Source organism: Ictalurus punctatus, chromosome 2 (genome assembly GCF_001660625.3).
Source record: "Ictalurus punctatus breed USDA103 chromosome 2, Coco_2.0, whole genome shotgun sequence".
Lineage (NCBI taxonomy): Eukaryota > Metazoa > Chordata > Actinopteri > Siluriformes > Ictaluridae > Ictalurus > Ictalurus punctatus.
The window spans coordinates 19,477,161-19,496,324 of NC_030417.2; the positions used below are offsets into that span (position 1 = coordinate 19,477,161).

The 19,164-nt window shown below is 38.1% G+C and overlaps 1 protein-coding gene across 1 annotated transcript in view; it reads right to left on the reverse strand.

Moving 5' to 3' along the window:
* Nucleotides 1-1,019: 1,019 nt before the first annotated feature.
* Nucleotides 1,020-19,164, reverse strand: part of grin2aa (glutamate receptor, ionotropic, N-methyl D-aspartate 2A, a) — a 148,519-nt gene continuing 130,374 nt past the window's right edge. The window contains exons 10-13 of the mRNA XM_017484032.3: nucleotides 12,636-12,796; nucleotides 9,937-10,124; nucleotides 8,374-8,612; nucleotides 1,020-7,374 (exon numbers count right to left, since the gene is read on the reverse strand). Of these exons, the coding sequence (XP_017339521.1) occupies nucleotides 5,578-7,374; nucleotides 8,374-8,612; nucleotides 9,937-10,124; nucleotides 12,636-12,796 (2,385 nt within the window). The 3' untranslated portion in view covers nucleotides 1,020-5,577. The remainder of the gene's footprint in view (nucleotides 7,375-8,373; nucleotides 8,613-9,936; nucleotides 10,125-12,635; nucleotides 12,797-19,164) is intronic.

Here is a 19,164-nt window from a genome sequence, read left to right on the forward strand (position 1 = left end):
AGAAAGTACTAATTTTTGTCTCTTATCGACTCAACTACTTTGCCTAATCTAGTTCTTTAGCACTTCCTTATTGAAATAATCATCTGAGCTACTTTAAATTCACATCTGCACTATGAAACGTAAATCAAAAAATGCTGTACTTAAGATTCTTTATAAACTATGGATGGCAATTCGTCCTAAACCTGAAATCACAATTAAATCATTCCCTTTTGCCTGCAATTGCAAATGATCCCTGACCTGCACGTTCCCGCATATCAGATATGACCAACTGAAAACACGTACCAGAAATCATCCTTAAGTACACACACACACTAACTGGACAAAAAAGAAGAAGAAAATAATTTTTTTTTAGTTTTGAGTAGTTTGTGGAAGAGTCTCAGAATTCACACTCTTTATGTAATGTTTTATCTATGAGACATGCATCATCCAAAATCACCTGCAAGCCAACTGAGAAGAAATAAATAATAAATTAATAAATTCCCCTTTTTTTTTTTTAAATTCTCAAAAAAATGCACATGGCTACAATCCCCATTTGATTCATGTGTATGTTTGCAGACACTGAAAGAAAGAAAGAAAGAAAGAAAGAAAGAAAGAAAGAAAGAAGGAAAGAAAGAAGGAAAGAAAGAAAGAGAATGCATTTAAAAATAAATAAATGAATTTATAAAATAAATAAATAAATAAACAAACAAACATTTACTCTCAGAAAGATAAAAGAAAAAACATAAAGAAAAATAAATAAAGAAAAAATAGTAGAAAAAGAATAAATGCAAAAATACATAAATAAAATAATTTACAAACAAACAAATACATAAACATTTTCTCAGAAAGGAAGAGATGGTAGAAAAATAATGCATTAAAAAAAAGTATTTATAAATAAATAAACAAACACTCTCAGAAAGAAAGAAAGGAAGACGGTAGAAAAAATGATAGCAAATAGAAAGAACAAACAAACAAATAAATGCTACTATAGCATTTAGCATCAGCAGCAGGTCTGAAAATAAATCACACAAAAAAACCCCTTATTTTCCATAATGATGTATTTGAATATGAATTTACAAATGATTTTACATGTGTCTTATATTTAAAATAGTTCCTTCTGTCCTTGAGGGATTTGTTTTTAAAAGCTCTATTGTTACAGCAAACAATACATTTAAAAAAGAAAACAATTAAAAGATGAAAAAATAAAGGGGGTTGTATCTTTGGGGGAGGGAGTACAGTCACCTCGGAAAACGATTTTTTCCCCCGTCTTTACAGCTGGAGTGTGGAGTGAAATAGCTGGTGATGCTGAGGAATAAAGCGAGGTTATTCACCTTACAGCAGGGACACGGGAGAAAAACACAGCTGTGGTTTGCGGAATAACAAAACACCTGGATTTTTTCCCCCTTCCTCCAACAGCGACAGCAGCATCGTCGTGAAAATGATCGTGCTGTTTCTGTACAGCAGGTAATATTTTCACCCTGTTACAAATAAGTGGACCGTAAGATCATAACAAAAGCGTATAAAGCATTACAGTTGGGTTGCATGCCTCTAATATTTTTCAGATAATCAAAATACATTACTGCTCAATTTAAGGAGCGGGATTATTATTAAGAGTTATTAAGAGTGTGACATTAAAAAGAACCTCAAATTAAATGTCATACATGGTTACAAGACCTTGATATTTTACATGTGCATATTACTTACACATTAGCTTCGTCAAGCAGCACTTAATCAGATAAACATGTTCATGATACATACTAAAGGTTCTAAATCTCAGAGGTTCTCCGAACACTGGATTAATCTCACAGGAAAGAGCAAGAATCCCTTTGGGAGATGGTGATATGAAAACTGGCCCAGTGCAGCGTTAAACATCTGTCCTTAAATGCTAGTCTTGTAATATAACATCATCCTCTGAATACATTAAAACCAAAGAAAAAGCTTGCATTATTATTATTTTTATTTTTTTAAATATAAGACCTGGAGTCGTGAGCAGCATTCTCGATTCGAACATGGCTGGGTGAGCAAAAACGCCTCTTGGCTCACTCGTGTCTAATTGTGTTTCTTATTAAAGTGACTCCACTGAAAGACCTTCGACGAGTAAATAATCAAATAAATATGAAAGAATAAAGAATGACTTGCTGAACACAACACATATGTGTGCTTTTGAGCTTTGAAGTGAAGGCCAACACAGTGGTCATTAATTTCAATCCAGTGAAATTTCCTGATTTCAAATAACCAGAGTAATGTCTCATTTATGCTTCCTTATACCACAATGATGTTAAATTCGTAATTTTGATTGGTCAGAAGATATTAGTTTTACAACGGTAGCTCATCATCATTATCATTTCTTTAGTAACAGCTTATTCACGGGGACTTGTGCAGCTTGTTTCTTGCTTTATCAACTTGAAGAGAGAATAAAGAAGAGACTGGTAAGGGAACGACTGTTTATAGATGCTACAACGTAAGTGAGAACTTCTTTTGCAGATGTTCCACAACATTAAATGTAACTATAAACGGATAAAAAAGTACAGCGTGCCATTCTTTTATACATAAAAATTTTAATCATTGGCAAATTGCTATGGTATAAGAGTTATAAAACACTTTGGGATGTGTTGCTATTTTAAAATAAACAATTTTGGAGTGATAATAATAACTTGTTTCGAATCTGGAACATCACACTACTAAATCATTTATTACTTTCCAGTGCATACCACATTATGTTTTATTCCTTAAGAGCTTCAGATAGTTGCCTGAAATGAACCTCGGAAAGTCTTGAGTGATTCTGGTCTTCAGAATCCTAGTCAGGAGGAAGCATTAATGAAGCTTTTGTAAGTGAGTTAGAGAAGAGAAATCAGCAAACTGTACTTGATTGAACTAGAACCGATGACCGTCTACAACAGAGAATGATCCTGAGGTATTGGATTTGGATATAAGGTCTAATTCAATACAAAATTCACCATAAGCACTCTTAGAAACCATAGAATCCTGAAAGGTTCTTTAAAAATCTATAATTTTCTCCATTTTCTACAGGTTCTATGTAGAACCTTCTATATGGTTCTACCATAAAGTGTTTTCTCTTGTGAATTCACAAGAGTGAACTCCTTTAGAAAGCTAAGAACCCTTACCTATTCAAAGAACCCTTGAGGAAAGCTTTTTTCCTAAGAGTGCAGCTCTGTATCAGGTTTGCAGCAGAAGATTTTATGAGGTTCTGGCCAGTGTGTTGGCCATCTTTAAGAGAGTGAAAGTACACCAAGTTTCCAGTTTATAAGTTATTCAACCAGAATACATAAATCTAGAACTTTAGAGGGGTACTTTAGTTTGCCACTTGAGGGGAAATCCTTAAAGGTTCTAAATACACTTGGACCCTAGAATTGAGGGTTTTCCTTTCAGAGAGGGTTTCAAGTTGAACCTCTTTAGAAACCGAGACGCCTTACTTATCCATGGAACCCTTGAGGATCCCTTCTTTTCCATAAGTGCAGCTTTGTAGAACAAGATGTTAAGAGAAGTTGGCTTGGTAGTCCTCTGTGAAAGAGTTACTAAAATCTTTGAGAGAGCAAAACTGCACCATGCTTCCTATTTATTAGTTGTTCAATCAGAATTCCTTATACTTTTATGGAAATTTTTTTAAATCTAGAACCATAAATGGTGCTTCAGTTTGACTTTCTGGGAGAATCCTTAAAGGTTTTATGTTGGATTCTACAAAAGAGGGTTTCCCTTTCTAAGAGGGTTCTAAGTAAACTTACCTCTTACCTCTAAGTAAAAAAGTTAAGATTCTTACCTATCCAAAGAACCCTTGAGGAACCCTTTTTCCCCATAGACTACAGTACTAATCATGTCTGCAGAAGACAATTTTCAGAGGTTTTGTCCATTGAGTTGGTGATCCTTCTGAGAGGAAAAAGTACACCAACTTGCCAGTTTATTCAATCAGGATACCTAAGTGCAGACGGGTACTTGAATGACGGCTTGTCCTTCAGGGAGAAATCCTTCAATATAAAGTAGAATCCTACAATAGTCCGTTTTCCTTAACAGAGTTCCAAGTAGAGCCTGTTTATAAAGCTAAGAACCCTTAACTACACAACAAACCTTTGGGGGATCCTTTTCCCAAGAGTACAGCTATGAATCTGTTGAGAGAGTGAAATTATGCAAGTTCCCAATTTATTAGTTATTGAAGCAGAATACCTTATATGCTTAGGAAATAAGAGTAAAACAAGGACCTAAAGGGTACATCTGTTTATTATTTTGAGGGAATCCTGCAATCTAATGTAGAATCCTACAATAAAGCACTTTCATTACCTTTGGCTGTTGAGTTGGCCATTCTTGAGAGCCCAAAAGTACACCAAGCTACCAATTTATTTGTTGTTCAGAACCCTAAAGAGTACTTATCTAGAATCCTAAATGGTGCTTCAGTTTGTTCCTCTTGAGGAATCTTTATTCATATTGAACCCTACAATTTAGGATTTTCCATTCCAAGCAGAACCCTTTTAGGAAGCTAAGAACCCTTACAGAACCCTTAACACTGCCAAGGTATTAGGCATTTTGATCTAATAACTGATGAACAGGTAACTTGGTGAAACCCAACATTTATATTTGAACTTATCTAAGCTGTTTGGAAATGACCTAATGGCAAGAGCGCAGCAACCATACTGTAGGCATTGCAGCCACCCGGCAAAAAGTACACAACAGTCATTCAGTAATGCTCTGATTTCACAGTGCACTCAAGTACTCAATGTAATGGATTACAAGTTAAGTTCAAATGTAAAGTCAACAGACAACCAAAAAAAATTGTCAGTACCCTGTTTCGGAGTTTCGGATGGGGGATCAATAAAACATTCCCAGACATTAATCGGCCAAACAGACTTACTTGGTACAGGTCAAGCTTTCATTGCGCCGGCACAACCAGCTTTAATCTGTCATAAACATTGTTTCGTGTAAATGTAAATGAGTTGTATTTCTAATAAAATAAATAAATAGGTAAATAAATAAGTAAATACGTGCAAAAGAATCTTCCTGCCAGTAATTGAGAAGTTTAAAAAGCAGGGACATGAGGGTAACTAATGATTATTGTGCTACCACATAAGCTAAAATTCTAAAGGTCTAAATAGGGATTAGAATGCCAAAAATCCCAACTCTATAGTAGTAGATAATAAAAGCAACGCAATGTTATGCTTCCTTTTGTTGAAACACTCCTTGCTTGCCTAAGGTTTATTCAGTAAACAACTCCAAAAGCGCCATGGCTAGGCTACAATCTGGCCCACTTCAAAGTGGTCCATCTGTCTCAGTAATTGCCTTTTCAATAATACACACACCTCTGAGGTGACTGTAGGGTCAGCCAGCCCTGGACCCAGTTTCCCCAGCATAAAACCTGACTAACCGGGCTTTCATGGCTTGCCCAGGAAATATTTGCTTTCCTACAGGGTAAATAACAAATGCTGAAAACCTTTGGCAAGCGCTATTCAGGAGGATGACTACTGATATATGAAAAAAAAGTGATAGCTGCAAAATATAGTACTCGAGTACTTAGCAGTTTTTCCTTTTATCATGTGGCCGACTATGGTGCCCTAAGTGAATAATTATTTTTAATTATACAACGACAGAGCATTAAACGTCTGATTCAAGGCTAGGTATTTTCTTATACACTCGTCTATTGCTGAACTGAGAAGAACTGAGGACCCGAGGAGCTGAGTATGCACTCGTCTTGTTGGCTACATAAGGCAACGCATGCTCTGAAATATACAAGTCATTGGGTATTCGACCATCCCTGGAACAGTATGAAGCAGTGGACTTCACAGAGGACCTCAGATTGTTTTCGTTCCTCGTTTTGATAGGAGCAAATTGTTTGTAAATGTCAGACGAGCTCCTGCCATGGACTAGGCGTGTGTCATCCTGTATTGCCTGCATGAATGGGTTGTCCGTTGTATGATCAGGGTAAAGCGACTTGCTGCGTTTGCTCTCCTCCAAGTTGTGGTTGAAGAGCATGGACCTGCTGCCAAACAGTTTGTCCGACTTGCTGAACAGGTTTCCGTACGAGCCGTCCTCCAGGAAGCGGTCCTTCTCTTTGAGGCTGACGCTGCGTGCCGGCCTGTTGAGGTCGACCTCTTTGGGTTTCTCCAGCATGATGTTGTCAACGGAGTGCTGACGACTAAGCCGTAGCTTGTTCCTCTTCTGCACATGAGGCCCATCTGTCTGGGGCCAGTAATGGCTGAACAAGTCATCTTGCTGTATGCTGGGATTGATCATGGCCTCCTGCAACATCTGATCTTCACTAATGTCATACAGGTTGCACATGTGGACGCAGGCCTCGCATCGATTGTAAGGTGAGCGCATGGGGCCATAGGGTCCTGTCGCATAGTTGGGTACCTTTGACAGGCAACTCCGACAGTGGGTTTGTTTGTAGCGGTCGTTGCCTTCATGTGGACTGGGGTTCTTGTCCTTTAAGCTGTAATGCTTGTTGAACACGTTGTCTGGCAGGAGGTCCACATCAGTGTGATGGAGGGGACTGCTGTTCAAATGGATGATGGGTTGGTCGCACTTCCTGTAGTTGTCATTATGGTCAGAGTACATTTCAGGGAAATCCAAATCATCAGCCGCAAGGCCTCTGTTTTCTCTAAAATGTACGGGTTCCGAATGCAGACTCAGCTCCCGGTCAGAGTCTATGGTGTAGATTTTTTCTCGTCCTGTTCCGCCCTGCTTATTTTTTAAGTAGGACAGCTCCACTTCGCTGCAATCCCTAGGGTATTTTGACGTCATCGATCTTTTTTTTAAGCTGTCCTTTGGTTTCAGGTGCTTGTTGTTCTCGGGATCCTTGTAAGAGGCGGCTCTGCTTGAGCAGTCAGAGATGTCGGAGTGGGCTGCCTCCTCTGGCAGGTAGCGCTGACTCTTCATGGACAGACGGGGGTCTGGAACCAGCATGTCAGGTGTCTGGCTTTGTCGTAATGTATCCACAGACTTTTTCCAAAGAGCCCTGGGTTTTGCAGCAGTCTGAGCTGCATCTGCACTCATAGCCACCTCTACGGTGTTGGGGTTGGACTCATTTAGTGTAAGTGGGTGTTGGCCCTGGAAGATGTAGTTGTTCAGGTGGTCTTTGTGCCGGTTAGCCAGGTAGCTCTGGATGTCACTAGAGTCAGCATAGACGTCTTTTTGGGCATAGCTTCGGCTGTCAGTGTAGACAAAGTTTCCTTTCTCTGACATCAGATCCATGATCATGGGCCCGGCTGAGTGCACGAACTCGCCACTGCGTTTGGGTGAATTTACTCTTGAACCACTTAAGTTGGTCATATTTGTCATCTGCTTGGCTGACTTGATAAGCTTCAGCATGTTGGCCTGAGGACTGAAATCCAAGTCTGGGGACTTTTTCTTCATATCAATATGGACTCCATGAATGCAACTCCAAATACCCTAAGAAAAGTAAGAGGGAACATCAACACAATATACAAGACAAAAAATGAACAAATGCTGCTCTCTAGATTTTAAGAAACACAATAAGTCATCCAAATGCCTCTTAAACATATAGAGGAGATACATCACAGACGTAAAGAGAAAATCCTGAGAATATTAATGTCACGTTCACCTTATAAGTTGTTAATTTCCCTCTTTATCACATTACTACTGCACATGACAGGTTTTCTCACTTTTACACACCTCTTTACCCAACAAATGTGTAAATGTGTCTTGCATGTCTTTTCTCAAATTTTTGCATTTCATTACCTCAACAATGTCAGTAAGACAAGACCTCCACCCAATACCAATCTACACCAGGAATTTCTACTAAAACATAGAGCTGACTATGGCACTTACTGAAAGGGCCAGCTAGTCTCCAGCTAGGAATGATGAATAATTCCAAACATTAAACTGAATATCATGCAGGAACAAGTTTGTATTAGGTTAATTTTTCATTCAAACTGAGACCACATCAGGGAAGAAAGGTATGTCTGAGTTGGGTCTGATGAATGGTGCGTTGTGCATCCTTAAGCTTCAGCTTGTTTACCTACTGTCATATGCAGCCATATTGATTGCCCCATTTTAGCTGCAAACATCGAAGTGGAAAACTAATTTAGAGTTTTGGAAAATTGATTCCTCTACCACCACTAACAATGACAGTGTTTTCACCACAAACATTGTTTTCCACTAATTTTGTCTTTTTGCACTAATATAATTTATGTAGATAATTTATAAGCAATTTATATAGACACAAGGCATTATCAGGAAAACCAAGGCAACCAGCAGTGCACTCAGTATAGGAAAACCTTCTAGCAACCAACCTAGAGTGATCTGAGCATTGTGATGCAAATAATAAAAAAAAAGTATTATGGAATATTCATGAACTGTACAACTGCTAAGTGTGATATACTTTGCTAATAGCGCAAAGGACAGGAAGGTTCAGCCTTTAGCATTTACCCTGCTGATGCTGAAGAGCAGGCCTGGCTTTCCTGAACACACTCCTGTGAAGCAGTAGCGAAGCCTCCAGTAGAACAGATGCTCCCACACAAAGGTGATTAGGCTGAGACCCATAGCCGTAGCCAGCATGTAAAATACCCCGGCCATGTTGTCTACATCTAGCTGACTGCTCATGACCTCATTCTTTTCATTGTGGCAGATCCCGGTCAGCCACTGGGCCTCCAGTTCCTCCATTTCACCTGGACACACAAACACACACACACACACACACACACACACACAGAAGGCTATCAGTCATCCTGCTGCTGCTATCTCCTACACACTTCAGCAAGCACCGCTATTTCTACATTGGAGGAACATCATCCTGTCGTGAAACATTCCAGTGCAGAGAATAAGCAAAATACACACTCTGGCATCAGCCATATGCTGGCTCCATACAAGTCTGCCAAAATGATTATTCCATCATTTATCAGGGCTTATGTTAGGCAGGTGGTGTATGGAGATGCAGCAAAGTTGATTGCCGATTCCCTCTTGAATGCATTTCATTTTAAAGAGCTTGACATAAAATGCTGATTTAAAGAAGAGCTACGTCATATGATAAAAATATGAGAACTTTCCAGAGACATTTGTGCAAAAGAACCTGAATGACAGCACTGGTCTTCAGTCACCTTCTTTTGTTCATTAGATAATTAGCTATATAACGTTTAAAAAATAATAATTTTGCAGAATTTATTTAAAACTATGCGCTAATGCTATGGCTTTGAAATAAAAATAGTTCAAAGGAATTACATTAATAATATGAGCTAAAGCCACTGTGACAGTTGCTTGTTGACACAGATAAGAGAAAGGGAATACATTAGAATATATAACCATTCAAATAGGCATTCTGTTTACTTCCATGCAGTAATAAAAAATCCATAATAACATCAAAGACATATTTATGAACTTGAAATCCTGTGCTTGAGAAGTCCATGGTCAGTGGTGTCTGTCTGTCTATCTGTCTGTCTGTCTGTCTATCTGTCTGTCTGTCTGTCTATCTGTCTGTCTGTCTGTCTATCTGTCTGTCTATCTATCTATCTATCTATTTATATAATTTCATAGGACTACACAATTTAAAAAGACATTCCAATAAGTGTCACTAAGGTAGCTTTCATCAAGTTTTATATCAAGTTTGATGTAACACCCGAGGATTTTTTTGACACAAGCTTGACGCAAGTTAGAACCTTTGGTGTCAGAGTCACATAATGGTGTTATAACTTGCCAAATAAGGTTCAGTGGAAAACTGGGTACTTAATAAAGAACTCTTTAGAAGAAGCTCCTACAATTGGCACATTGAAAAGTTATCAGTTATCATCATGGCCCTCAATTAACATGATTTTCCTGCTTATGAATACTTAAGACAATGTCATGACAGCATAATGGATATTTTTGACTTTTATGAAAACAGTCTTCATGACAGCCCATGTCTGTCACACTAAGCCTTTATATACTGTAAGTAGGTTTAGGTTACGATGGTTTATGCCATTTATTCAAGCATGTAGGATTTAGAGAAAAGGCACTCACCGTCACCAATGATGGCCAAAATGGCCAGGTCCACTTGGCGTTTCCAGGGGGAGCCTTTCTGTAACGCAATTCCGTAACCTGTAGTAGCAAAGATGTAGCCACTTCCAATGGTCACGAGCTTGCAGCCTTCATCCCGACCAGCCATGTAGTTCAGTACAGCCGCGTCGTAAATAAACGCATCCAGTTTGCTGAGAAAAACAAACGAATGCCAACGTTAAAACCGAACAGGGATGATGTAAAACTCCTACAGTACCAATATTCTTTCCTGCAACCCATGAGTGGACACAAGGAAAGTTCTGGGCTCAGGCGCTGAGCATTTCAATCATGTTTATGCATACACAGCTAATACATGGGAAGAATATTTCACTAGAATGCTAATTTTTTTTTTTTTTATTGTGATTCATTTTACAAATGATAGTCATTCTACAATGATAGCACAAGTATATGTATGTACTTCCCCATTCAGCTATATTGCATATATTAAATAAGAATAAAATAATTTCTACTGTATACATACAATCAGATCCATAAGTATTTGGACAGTGACAATTGCTTAATTTCCAATCCATTGCGGTGGTGTACAGAGGTAACATTACGAAAATTATGTCACTGTCCAAATACTTATAGGTCTGACTGTATGTTAAATAAAAAAGATAGGGAATATAACACAATTATGACAAAAGGGTGCATATATTTTTTGGTGGTGGCATTGTAAGATTTACGTCTAGATGTCTTCACCTGAAAAAATGAAGCTTTTTATACTGCAGGGATGTGTTTCTGACAAGTCATTACCTAATTATTCACAGATAATACAAATACCTAAGAGGCTTAACAATCATCGAATCATCTAACATGCTGAAAATGTTGCCGTCTTTAAGATGAACAGAAAATATATTGTACTAATTAGGAATTTATCTGTCTGTCTGTCTGTCTGTCCGTCCGTCTATCTATCTATCTATCTATCTATCCATCTATCTATCTATCTATGTCTCCAAAGAGCAACAAAAATGCTATCTCAGGAACATTTAGGGCTGGAAACACCCTCGTAAAACTTTCATCAGAAATATTATAAAGGAGAAAAGATAAGCAAACCCTTTACCAACTGTCCTTAGAAATCATAAAAATCACCCAAGCATGGAGAACACGGCACCAAATAAACGATTTGGTAAATAACTAGTCAACTTAAAACTTTTTGGGTTAGTGTCTTTTTTTAAAATAATACAAAATAATGTCACAACCCAAAACACACAGCATGTTAGATTCACTTCAGTAGAAGAGTAGACTCAGAGTCGAATCACTTGGAAGTGGACCGAGACCACCTTGCTCAGAGGCTCTCACACCCGAGTGTGATTGCTGTGTTCTCACCTTCTTAAAGAACCGCACTGTGACGGAGAACACACCAGGGTTCCTTTCAAACACACTAAACACTCCGTATGTTGAAGACACTAATGGGCTTGCGCTCATGAGGGGTGATGGGGCTCTTTTTCATAGCGCAAATACTTTCTCCAAGCATTTGTAGAAAGACATGAATGTGTGTGTGCTTGTTCATCTGTACAACACGTTCCAGAGGAGAGAAGAAGGAGTGTTTGACCTCTTGATGAGGTAGAGTAGCACTTGAAAAGGGCTACTGTGAGAGCCTCGGAGCACTGACCAGCCTCTGAAGGAATCAAACTAATCCTGCTGTCACAATCTGATTGAGCTGAACGCCTCAAACCCGTATACGAGACAGAACTGCTAACAGGCCCACACACACTGAGGTGAGAGCGTACCACGTCGCCAAGTCTCCCTAATGTGTGACATTTGGAGTGGATGCTAGAGCGTTGTTCTCTCCTGCCTCGCTTTGTATAAACCCCTTCATTACATCGACATTGTGACATTTTGGGAATGTCAAACACAACTCCAAGGTTCAGACCCGTGTCCAATGTTTACTTCGATAAGTCTGTTATGATGTTGCTGCCCTGCATGAATCTGTGGAAGGACGATATATGATACATACACCAAGCTAGTGTGAATGCATATTGTACAGTTCATAGATGTTAGTATGTTGTATTAAGGAGCGCACTCAGGGATGGGTTACGTGCTCGTTGTGAGGTTTTTAATACGAAAAAAAGCGCACTTTAGTTTTCAGACCGCAGGGACATTGCTTATCTCTGGGAAGGAATTTCTTAAATAAACAACACTTAAAGTAAGGTGTAAGCATAGTACATGAGTCTGAATATTCTTCAAATCATGGGGAGGTTTCTTGACAAATAGTGACGTAACAGCCCCCTTGGGAAGAAGACAAGCAAAATGGAAAATAACCTACATGTGGGTTTTTTGGTGTGTGTGTGTATGTGTGGTATTTTGATAATTGGGCCAATCACGAGTCTCAACCCTACAACCTCCAAATAAACTCCTCCTACTTTCATGGACACTATTACATGATGGGAAACCGAATCCTAAACTTAACCAAGTTGTAAGAACTCTAATTCCTATTTAATTCCTCTTAATCTCCACTTCTGTGTCCTCATTTCCACCCTTATGAAGGAACCCTTAATTCCCAGGTTTTTTTTTTTAATCGAGAAAGCTGTTTGATACATCATGTCTCATTAAGCAGTCACTTCCTGTTTTGAAGTGTATGTGTGTGTGTGTGTGTGTGTGTGTGTGTGTGTGTGTGTGTGTGTGTCTGTGTGTATAAAAAACTGAGATATTCTCCTCACCCGGTCTTCAGGCTAACCAGTGCATCCGTCACTCCTGTCTGATGGTACTTGATCATATACTGGTGCATGTCCGGATAATTCTTACGGATGTTCCGCTCCGTGCTGCCGTTAGGGACTGTCCCGAATCGGAAAGGTGGAGAATAGGAGTACGGGCTCTGGAACTGCCAACAGGAAAAAAAAACCTACTGATGAGCTGTGTAAAATGATACAAATCAGGCATTAAAAAAATCTATTACAATGTCTGGAAGAAGAAACACTCTGGCACACAAACATACACACACACACACACACACACACACAAACATGCACACTCTGAGTATGACTATTTATGAAAAGATTGTAAATGAAAAGATGATTAGCGTCCTCTTGTTTAAGCTATGACATTTACTACAACAGTGTTTTCATTTTATATAGTTTAATGTGGACATGTGTAAAGTAAAAATATTAGAAAGGACAACTAATTAATTAATTAATTAATTTCCGTACAGCTCTCAGTAAATCTCCGTCGTCATACAGTGCTATTTATTTGTTTTCCGCATTAACAGACACCAGGGCAAATCTGCGTGATAAACAGGATTCCCAAGACTCTGAGGATCTATTTGGACAGCATTAGTTTTCCTGACAGTATGCTGCTGGAGGAAGTCTGTAATAACTATTATCGATTCGCATAGGACACGCAATCTCTTTCTTCACGATGTACACACTAACTTTTGGGGTGACGACCTTGAAGACATCACACCAAAGGTTCATTTGCACCACCTACACCTCATATCTTTAATTCAACCTGACTGCTTTGAGCTTTCATAGAATAACTAATTGGAGTGCACAAGTAGTACAACCCCAATTCTGAAAAAGTTGGGACAGTATGGAAAATGCTAATAAAAACAAAGAGGAGTGATTTGTAAATGTACTTTGACTTGTATTTAAACAAAAAACATATAAAGACAAGGTATTTGATGTTTTATCTAATCAACTGCATAGTTTTTTGAAGATAAATGTTTATTTTGAAATTGATGCATGCAAGACGTTCCAAAAAAGTTGGGACGGGGCAATTTAGGACTAATAGTGATGTGACAAGTTGAAATAAGAAGGTGATGTGAATGTGAGGCAATCGTCTAATCATAGTATATAAGGAGCCTCCAAAAAAGGCCTAGTCCTTCAAGAGCAAGGATGGGTCGAGGCTCGCAGATGCTTCAGCGAATAATCCAACACTTTGAGAACAACATTCCCCAAAGACAAATCAGTAGGATTTTCCGCATTTCACCTTCTACAGTGCACGATATAATTAAAAGATTCAAGGAATCCGGTCAAATCTCGGTGCGTAAAGGGCAAAGCAGAAAACCACTTCTGAATGCGTGTGATCTCCGATCCCTCAGACGTCACTGCCTTAAAAACCGTCAAGAATATGTAATGGATATCCTCACTTGGGCTTGGGAATACTTTGGTAAACCTTTGTCTGTCAACACCATTCGCCACTGCATCCATGCAAGTAAAAGCTTTGCTATACAAAGCAGAAGCCATACATCAACACTGTCCAGAAGCACCGCTGACTTCTCTGAGCTCGGTCTCATCTGAGATGGACAGTAGCACAGTGGAATCCTGTTTTGTGGTCCGACGAGTAACATTTCAAATAGTTTTTGGACAAAACAGCCGTCGTGTTCTCCGGGCCAAAGAGGAAAAGGACCATCAAAGCTGTTATCAGCGTCAGGTCCAAAAGCCAGCTTCTGTAATGGTATTGGTGTGTGTCAGAGTGTCAGTGTCCATGGCATGGGTAATTTGCACATCTGTGAGGGCAGCATTAATGCAGAAACATATGTACACGTATTGGAGCAACATATGCTGCCATCCAGAGCAGGACAACGCCAAACCACATTCTGCCCGGATAAGCACAGACTGCAGGTGCTAGCATGGCCTGCCTGCAGTCCTGACCTGTCTCCGATTGAGAATGTGTGGTGCGTTATGAAGCATAAAATAAGGCAACGAAGGCCCCGTACAGTTGCGCAGCTGAAAAAATGCATAATGGATGATTGGGGGGGAAATCTGCTTGCTAAACTTAATCAACTGGTGTCTTCAGCGTCCGAACATTTAATAAGTGTTATTAAAAGAAAAAAAAGTGTGTTGCATTCATCAGATTTGAAATGAGTGTATATTTTCAAATATTCAAATATACAAAGTAAAACATCAAATAATGTGTTAGTAATGTGTTTTCAATATAGTACAGGGTGAACTGAATTTTGGGGTTTTTTTTTTTTTTTTTTGCATTTTCCATACTGTCCCAACTTTTTCAGAATTGGGGTTGTGGGTCACATGACCATAACTGTATGTCTGGAAGCCAAACTAAGAACTCATGTAAAACCACTAGAGCTGTCACTTCTCTAACATGTCTCTAAAGCCTTTTACACGTAGTCTAAATTGTTCTACTACTGCATTATGTATTCATATACTGCATTCAGACTCGGTTTCAGTTTGGTTTTAAAGGGAGATGATCAAAAAGAACAAGCGCTTCCTGGAGTGTCTTTATGCTGAAGATAGTTCTCCTGGTCCTTTTTCTTGAAGGTAAAATATGGCAAAGATCTTTTCAGATGTGTAAACACTCTGTCTATAAGAAAACAAATTACTGACATGACTGATTCATACAGGCCAAAAATTCTCCGGAGAGATAATTACATAACTCCAACTCCACATTTGGAGCCCATTTGGACTTGGTATTAGTGTCCGTCCTAAATTCTGGGTCCGTCCTACACTCAGAGGTGATCACATAACATCTGTAGCGAATAATAACTAGTTGAATGAAAGTAGAAAAAGCGTCTATTCTAGTAGCTAGTTACTTATTTTACAGTACATGCTTAAAAGCTATAGCATTTAAATACATACAAATATTATTGTTTCTTTTGTGTAATCAGCGCTGAACGAACACGCAGCGTGTCCCAGACTCCCAGAACTGATCCACTTAGCCTTCCTGTCCATCTCGAACCGAATTACACTACTCTGGTCATATCCATTTGAAACATCTGCTCCACTACATGCAGGAGAACCTTCGTTCTCCAGAACTAATGTTTTTAGCCCAATTTCGCACACCACTGGTTAATTGTATAATCGCCATAGGCCTGGACTCGACGTATAATTACTGTGATTTAGTTACATCGATAAATACACATCTTCATAGCTCTGTGTGTGTGTTTGTGTGTGTGTGTGTGTGTGTGTGTGTGTGTGTGTGTGTGTGTGGGGATGATATCGGGTGCTCCACTCTTGTTAAGAGTCTGTTAGCGGTTTGTGTGGACGGAATGACAATGAAGACGCTCCTGACAGCTCACTAGCTTTATTATAGATTAAACCATCTCAGTTTGTAACTTATAGGAAGTCTACATGCGAAAAAGATAATACGCATCCTGTAAGTAAGGAAGAAAATGCTACAAATGGTGTTGTTCTTTAATGAATAAAAAAATGTAACTGTTGGTAAATTTCTGTGATGCAAGAGGTGTGATACAATAAAACACTTCAGGATGTTCTGTTATCAGAAAATGATCGACTTTGGGGTAATAACAGCGACACCGCTTCATCACACCACTACTTCATCGTTGATTATCCTGCCATTACAGCTTCAGGAAAAGTGTTTTCTTCCTCATATAACATGCATTTCATTATTCCTGATAATAACTGACTGTAAAAATGTTGGAACAAGTGAAAGTTTTGAATACGGATTTTTAACAGACCAAGGAAAAATCAATGTTGTGCTTTTAAATTGAAATGCAATTTGATTAACAATGTGATGCACTTTAAACAAATAAACAAAGCAGATGATCGTGGTAGAGATGGGGTTTTAAACAAATCTTTAAACAAATCTCTGCACCATAGTGAATTTAAAAAAAAAATTAACATTTTTTTGCTGCTTCAGCAAAATCTGTAAAGGGATAAAAAGCACAGAGATGAAACGCACTGACGCGAGAAAAATGCTACGTCTTTAATTAGTCGTATTTCCGAACAACCATTTATAACTGCTAGTGTGATTTTGCAACGTGGCAAAAAAAAGATGAAAGACAAAGATCTTAACCAGTATAATCTAATCTGTAACAATGCCTATTATATTAAGTTCAATCTATAAAATATGTATTATTTTTATAATGATTATTATTATAATATATGGTGCAATTTCCTCTCATCCTGAGGAAAATGTTACTCATGACTCAGATTTTTTTTCTTTTCATTCCCCGCTAATGTGTATAATATTGCACACAATTAGCATCATGTTCTGGTTCAACAGACACCATTTAAGTTGAAACTCAGACTAAAAGTCACCATTACTTTTAATTTTACACTGTTTCTTTCAGCCCGGGGCTGTTTAATGATCTCGAGAGAGACTTATTATAATTTCATATTAGCCACATTTTATCAGTTAATCATTATTAGAAACTTGATTAACATTGTGAAAATAGTACATATGGTTAAATAGGAGAAAATGTCAGAACACTGCGATTGCGCCTGCAATAGTATTGCAATGTCCTTTCTGCATTTGGTGTTCGGTTATAAAGTGAAGAAATAATTTTAGTTCAGATAATCAAATAAGATTAGTTAACAGTACTGAAGATGTCAGAAAACTTTTACGTCTAACTATTAGAAAGCGCTGATTCTGGAGACAGCTTCCTTAAAGGTTAACTACAGAAAATGTCACCGTATCGACGACTTTTTAGTCTGTTCATGTGTTTAGGAGTCTGTGTAAATTAGTTGTTGCTATAGAAACAATAATGGATCAGAATGAACGCATTACTACAGTATATAGCAGAAAATGTATTTTAAAAAATAGTAGAGATGCACCGATGTATCGGCCGATAAAGGCAATCTTTCAAGCTATGAGCTATCGGCCCATATAGTTTAAAAACATCCGATGATCAGGGCCGATTATATCCTGTCAATCAAAAGAGAGCAGGAAAACACATTGTTTTGGTGCAGTGTGTAAAGAAGATGTCTCTTGTGTGGAATGACGACAAAACTGCAGTTTGTAAGCTCTGTAAGCTCTGCACTGCTAAAATTTTACACCGGGCGCTGCAGCAGTGAAGTGGGAGTTTTGGCGTCGAGTCTAATGTTTTTTTGCTTAGCTGCTCGAGCTGAATTAAAGGGCCAGTACACCGTTGAAAGATTTAAATGAAGATGAGTTGACAAAAAAGTATATATTGTTCAGAAAAATATATTTGTAGAGTAGTATATTTCATATCCAGTTAATGTTAATATATAAAAAAGTTTATATTATATATTACCAGTTTGATGTTCAGGGATGAAGTAGAAATGTTTTTGTCTGTGGTGAGTGAATTAATAACATTCAAGAAGTTAAGAAATCTTCATTTAATCTTCAGAACTTAGTGAAGCAACTTGTTGAAATGGAGAGAATAAAGTTTTTATTTGCATTTCTTTCAGAATTGTGGAATGAATTATTATTAATTTATAAGAAGGCATAAAAGGCAGAACTATCGATATCGGCCGATATCACTCTGAATAATTGGCTATTGGTATCGGCTGAGAAATTTAGTATTGGTGCATCTCTAAAAAATAGTATAGGAAATCTGTTATGGGAAATTAATTAACACTGCCTGACCAATCAGAATCTAGAATTCAACAGTGCTGTGGTGTAAGCTGAATTACAATATGAGTAGTGGCTTCTTTAAAAATAGCTTTGTTTTCTTTTATTCCTTTATTAATGCTCTTCTTATACACACATGAAGGTAGAGAAAATAGATATTTATTTTGGAGTATGAAATAAAGTCGTAGTTGTGTTTATTTCTAGGTGCCATCTGCTCCGTGAATAAATTACAGCAGGAATAAAAATGAGAAAGTAAACACTCTGCTACATTAATGCTGTAGAGACCGTAGCTATTGCTTTCTTATGTGGATTTGCTCTGTGTACAGCACACTACTCTCAGAGCTGCTGTTATAGGAAATGAATCAACACCACGCTTAGTAGTTTTTAGCAGGAGTGGGAAGGAATTAACTACATGTACCTTATATGTCTCTTTGTAGTACTTGAGCACTTTAGCTCATTGTAATAATACACTGTAACGAGAATAATTATAGCATAGGACTTTTATGTAAAAATATTAAATATTCAACTTTGTAACATTTTTTTCTAATCACTTTGATAAAGAAAACCAATAATAATGCATTTAACTCAGGAAGACTGTTAGCCAATTAAAAGACAATTTTAAATCTAAATAGCGCCTGCTGAAAATGATGGGCACCACATTTTTTGCAGCAACGTCTGAGACAGCGAATACGCTTGATCGTCCCTGACCCAGTTTTCAGTTTGAAATCCTTCAAAAGGAACAACATGATAATGATCTGCAAATTATATTATGCTAGCTGAAACCCGTGGAGTAAACACATACAGGAAAGGCATAAACTAGCCGAGGGAGCTATATTAGCTAGCCAGATCTTTAAAAATTTTTAAACCATGAAGGCTAAATTTGACATGTCACTTCCATGTTCAGTAGTGACTGCCTATTGCTAACGAGCCTAGCAAACTGCTCAGATATAGAACATG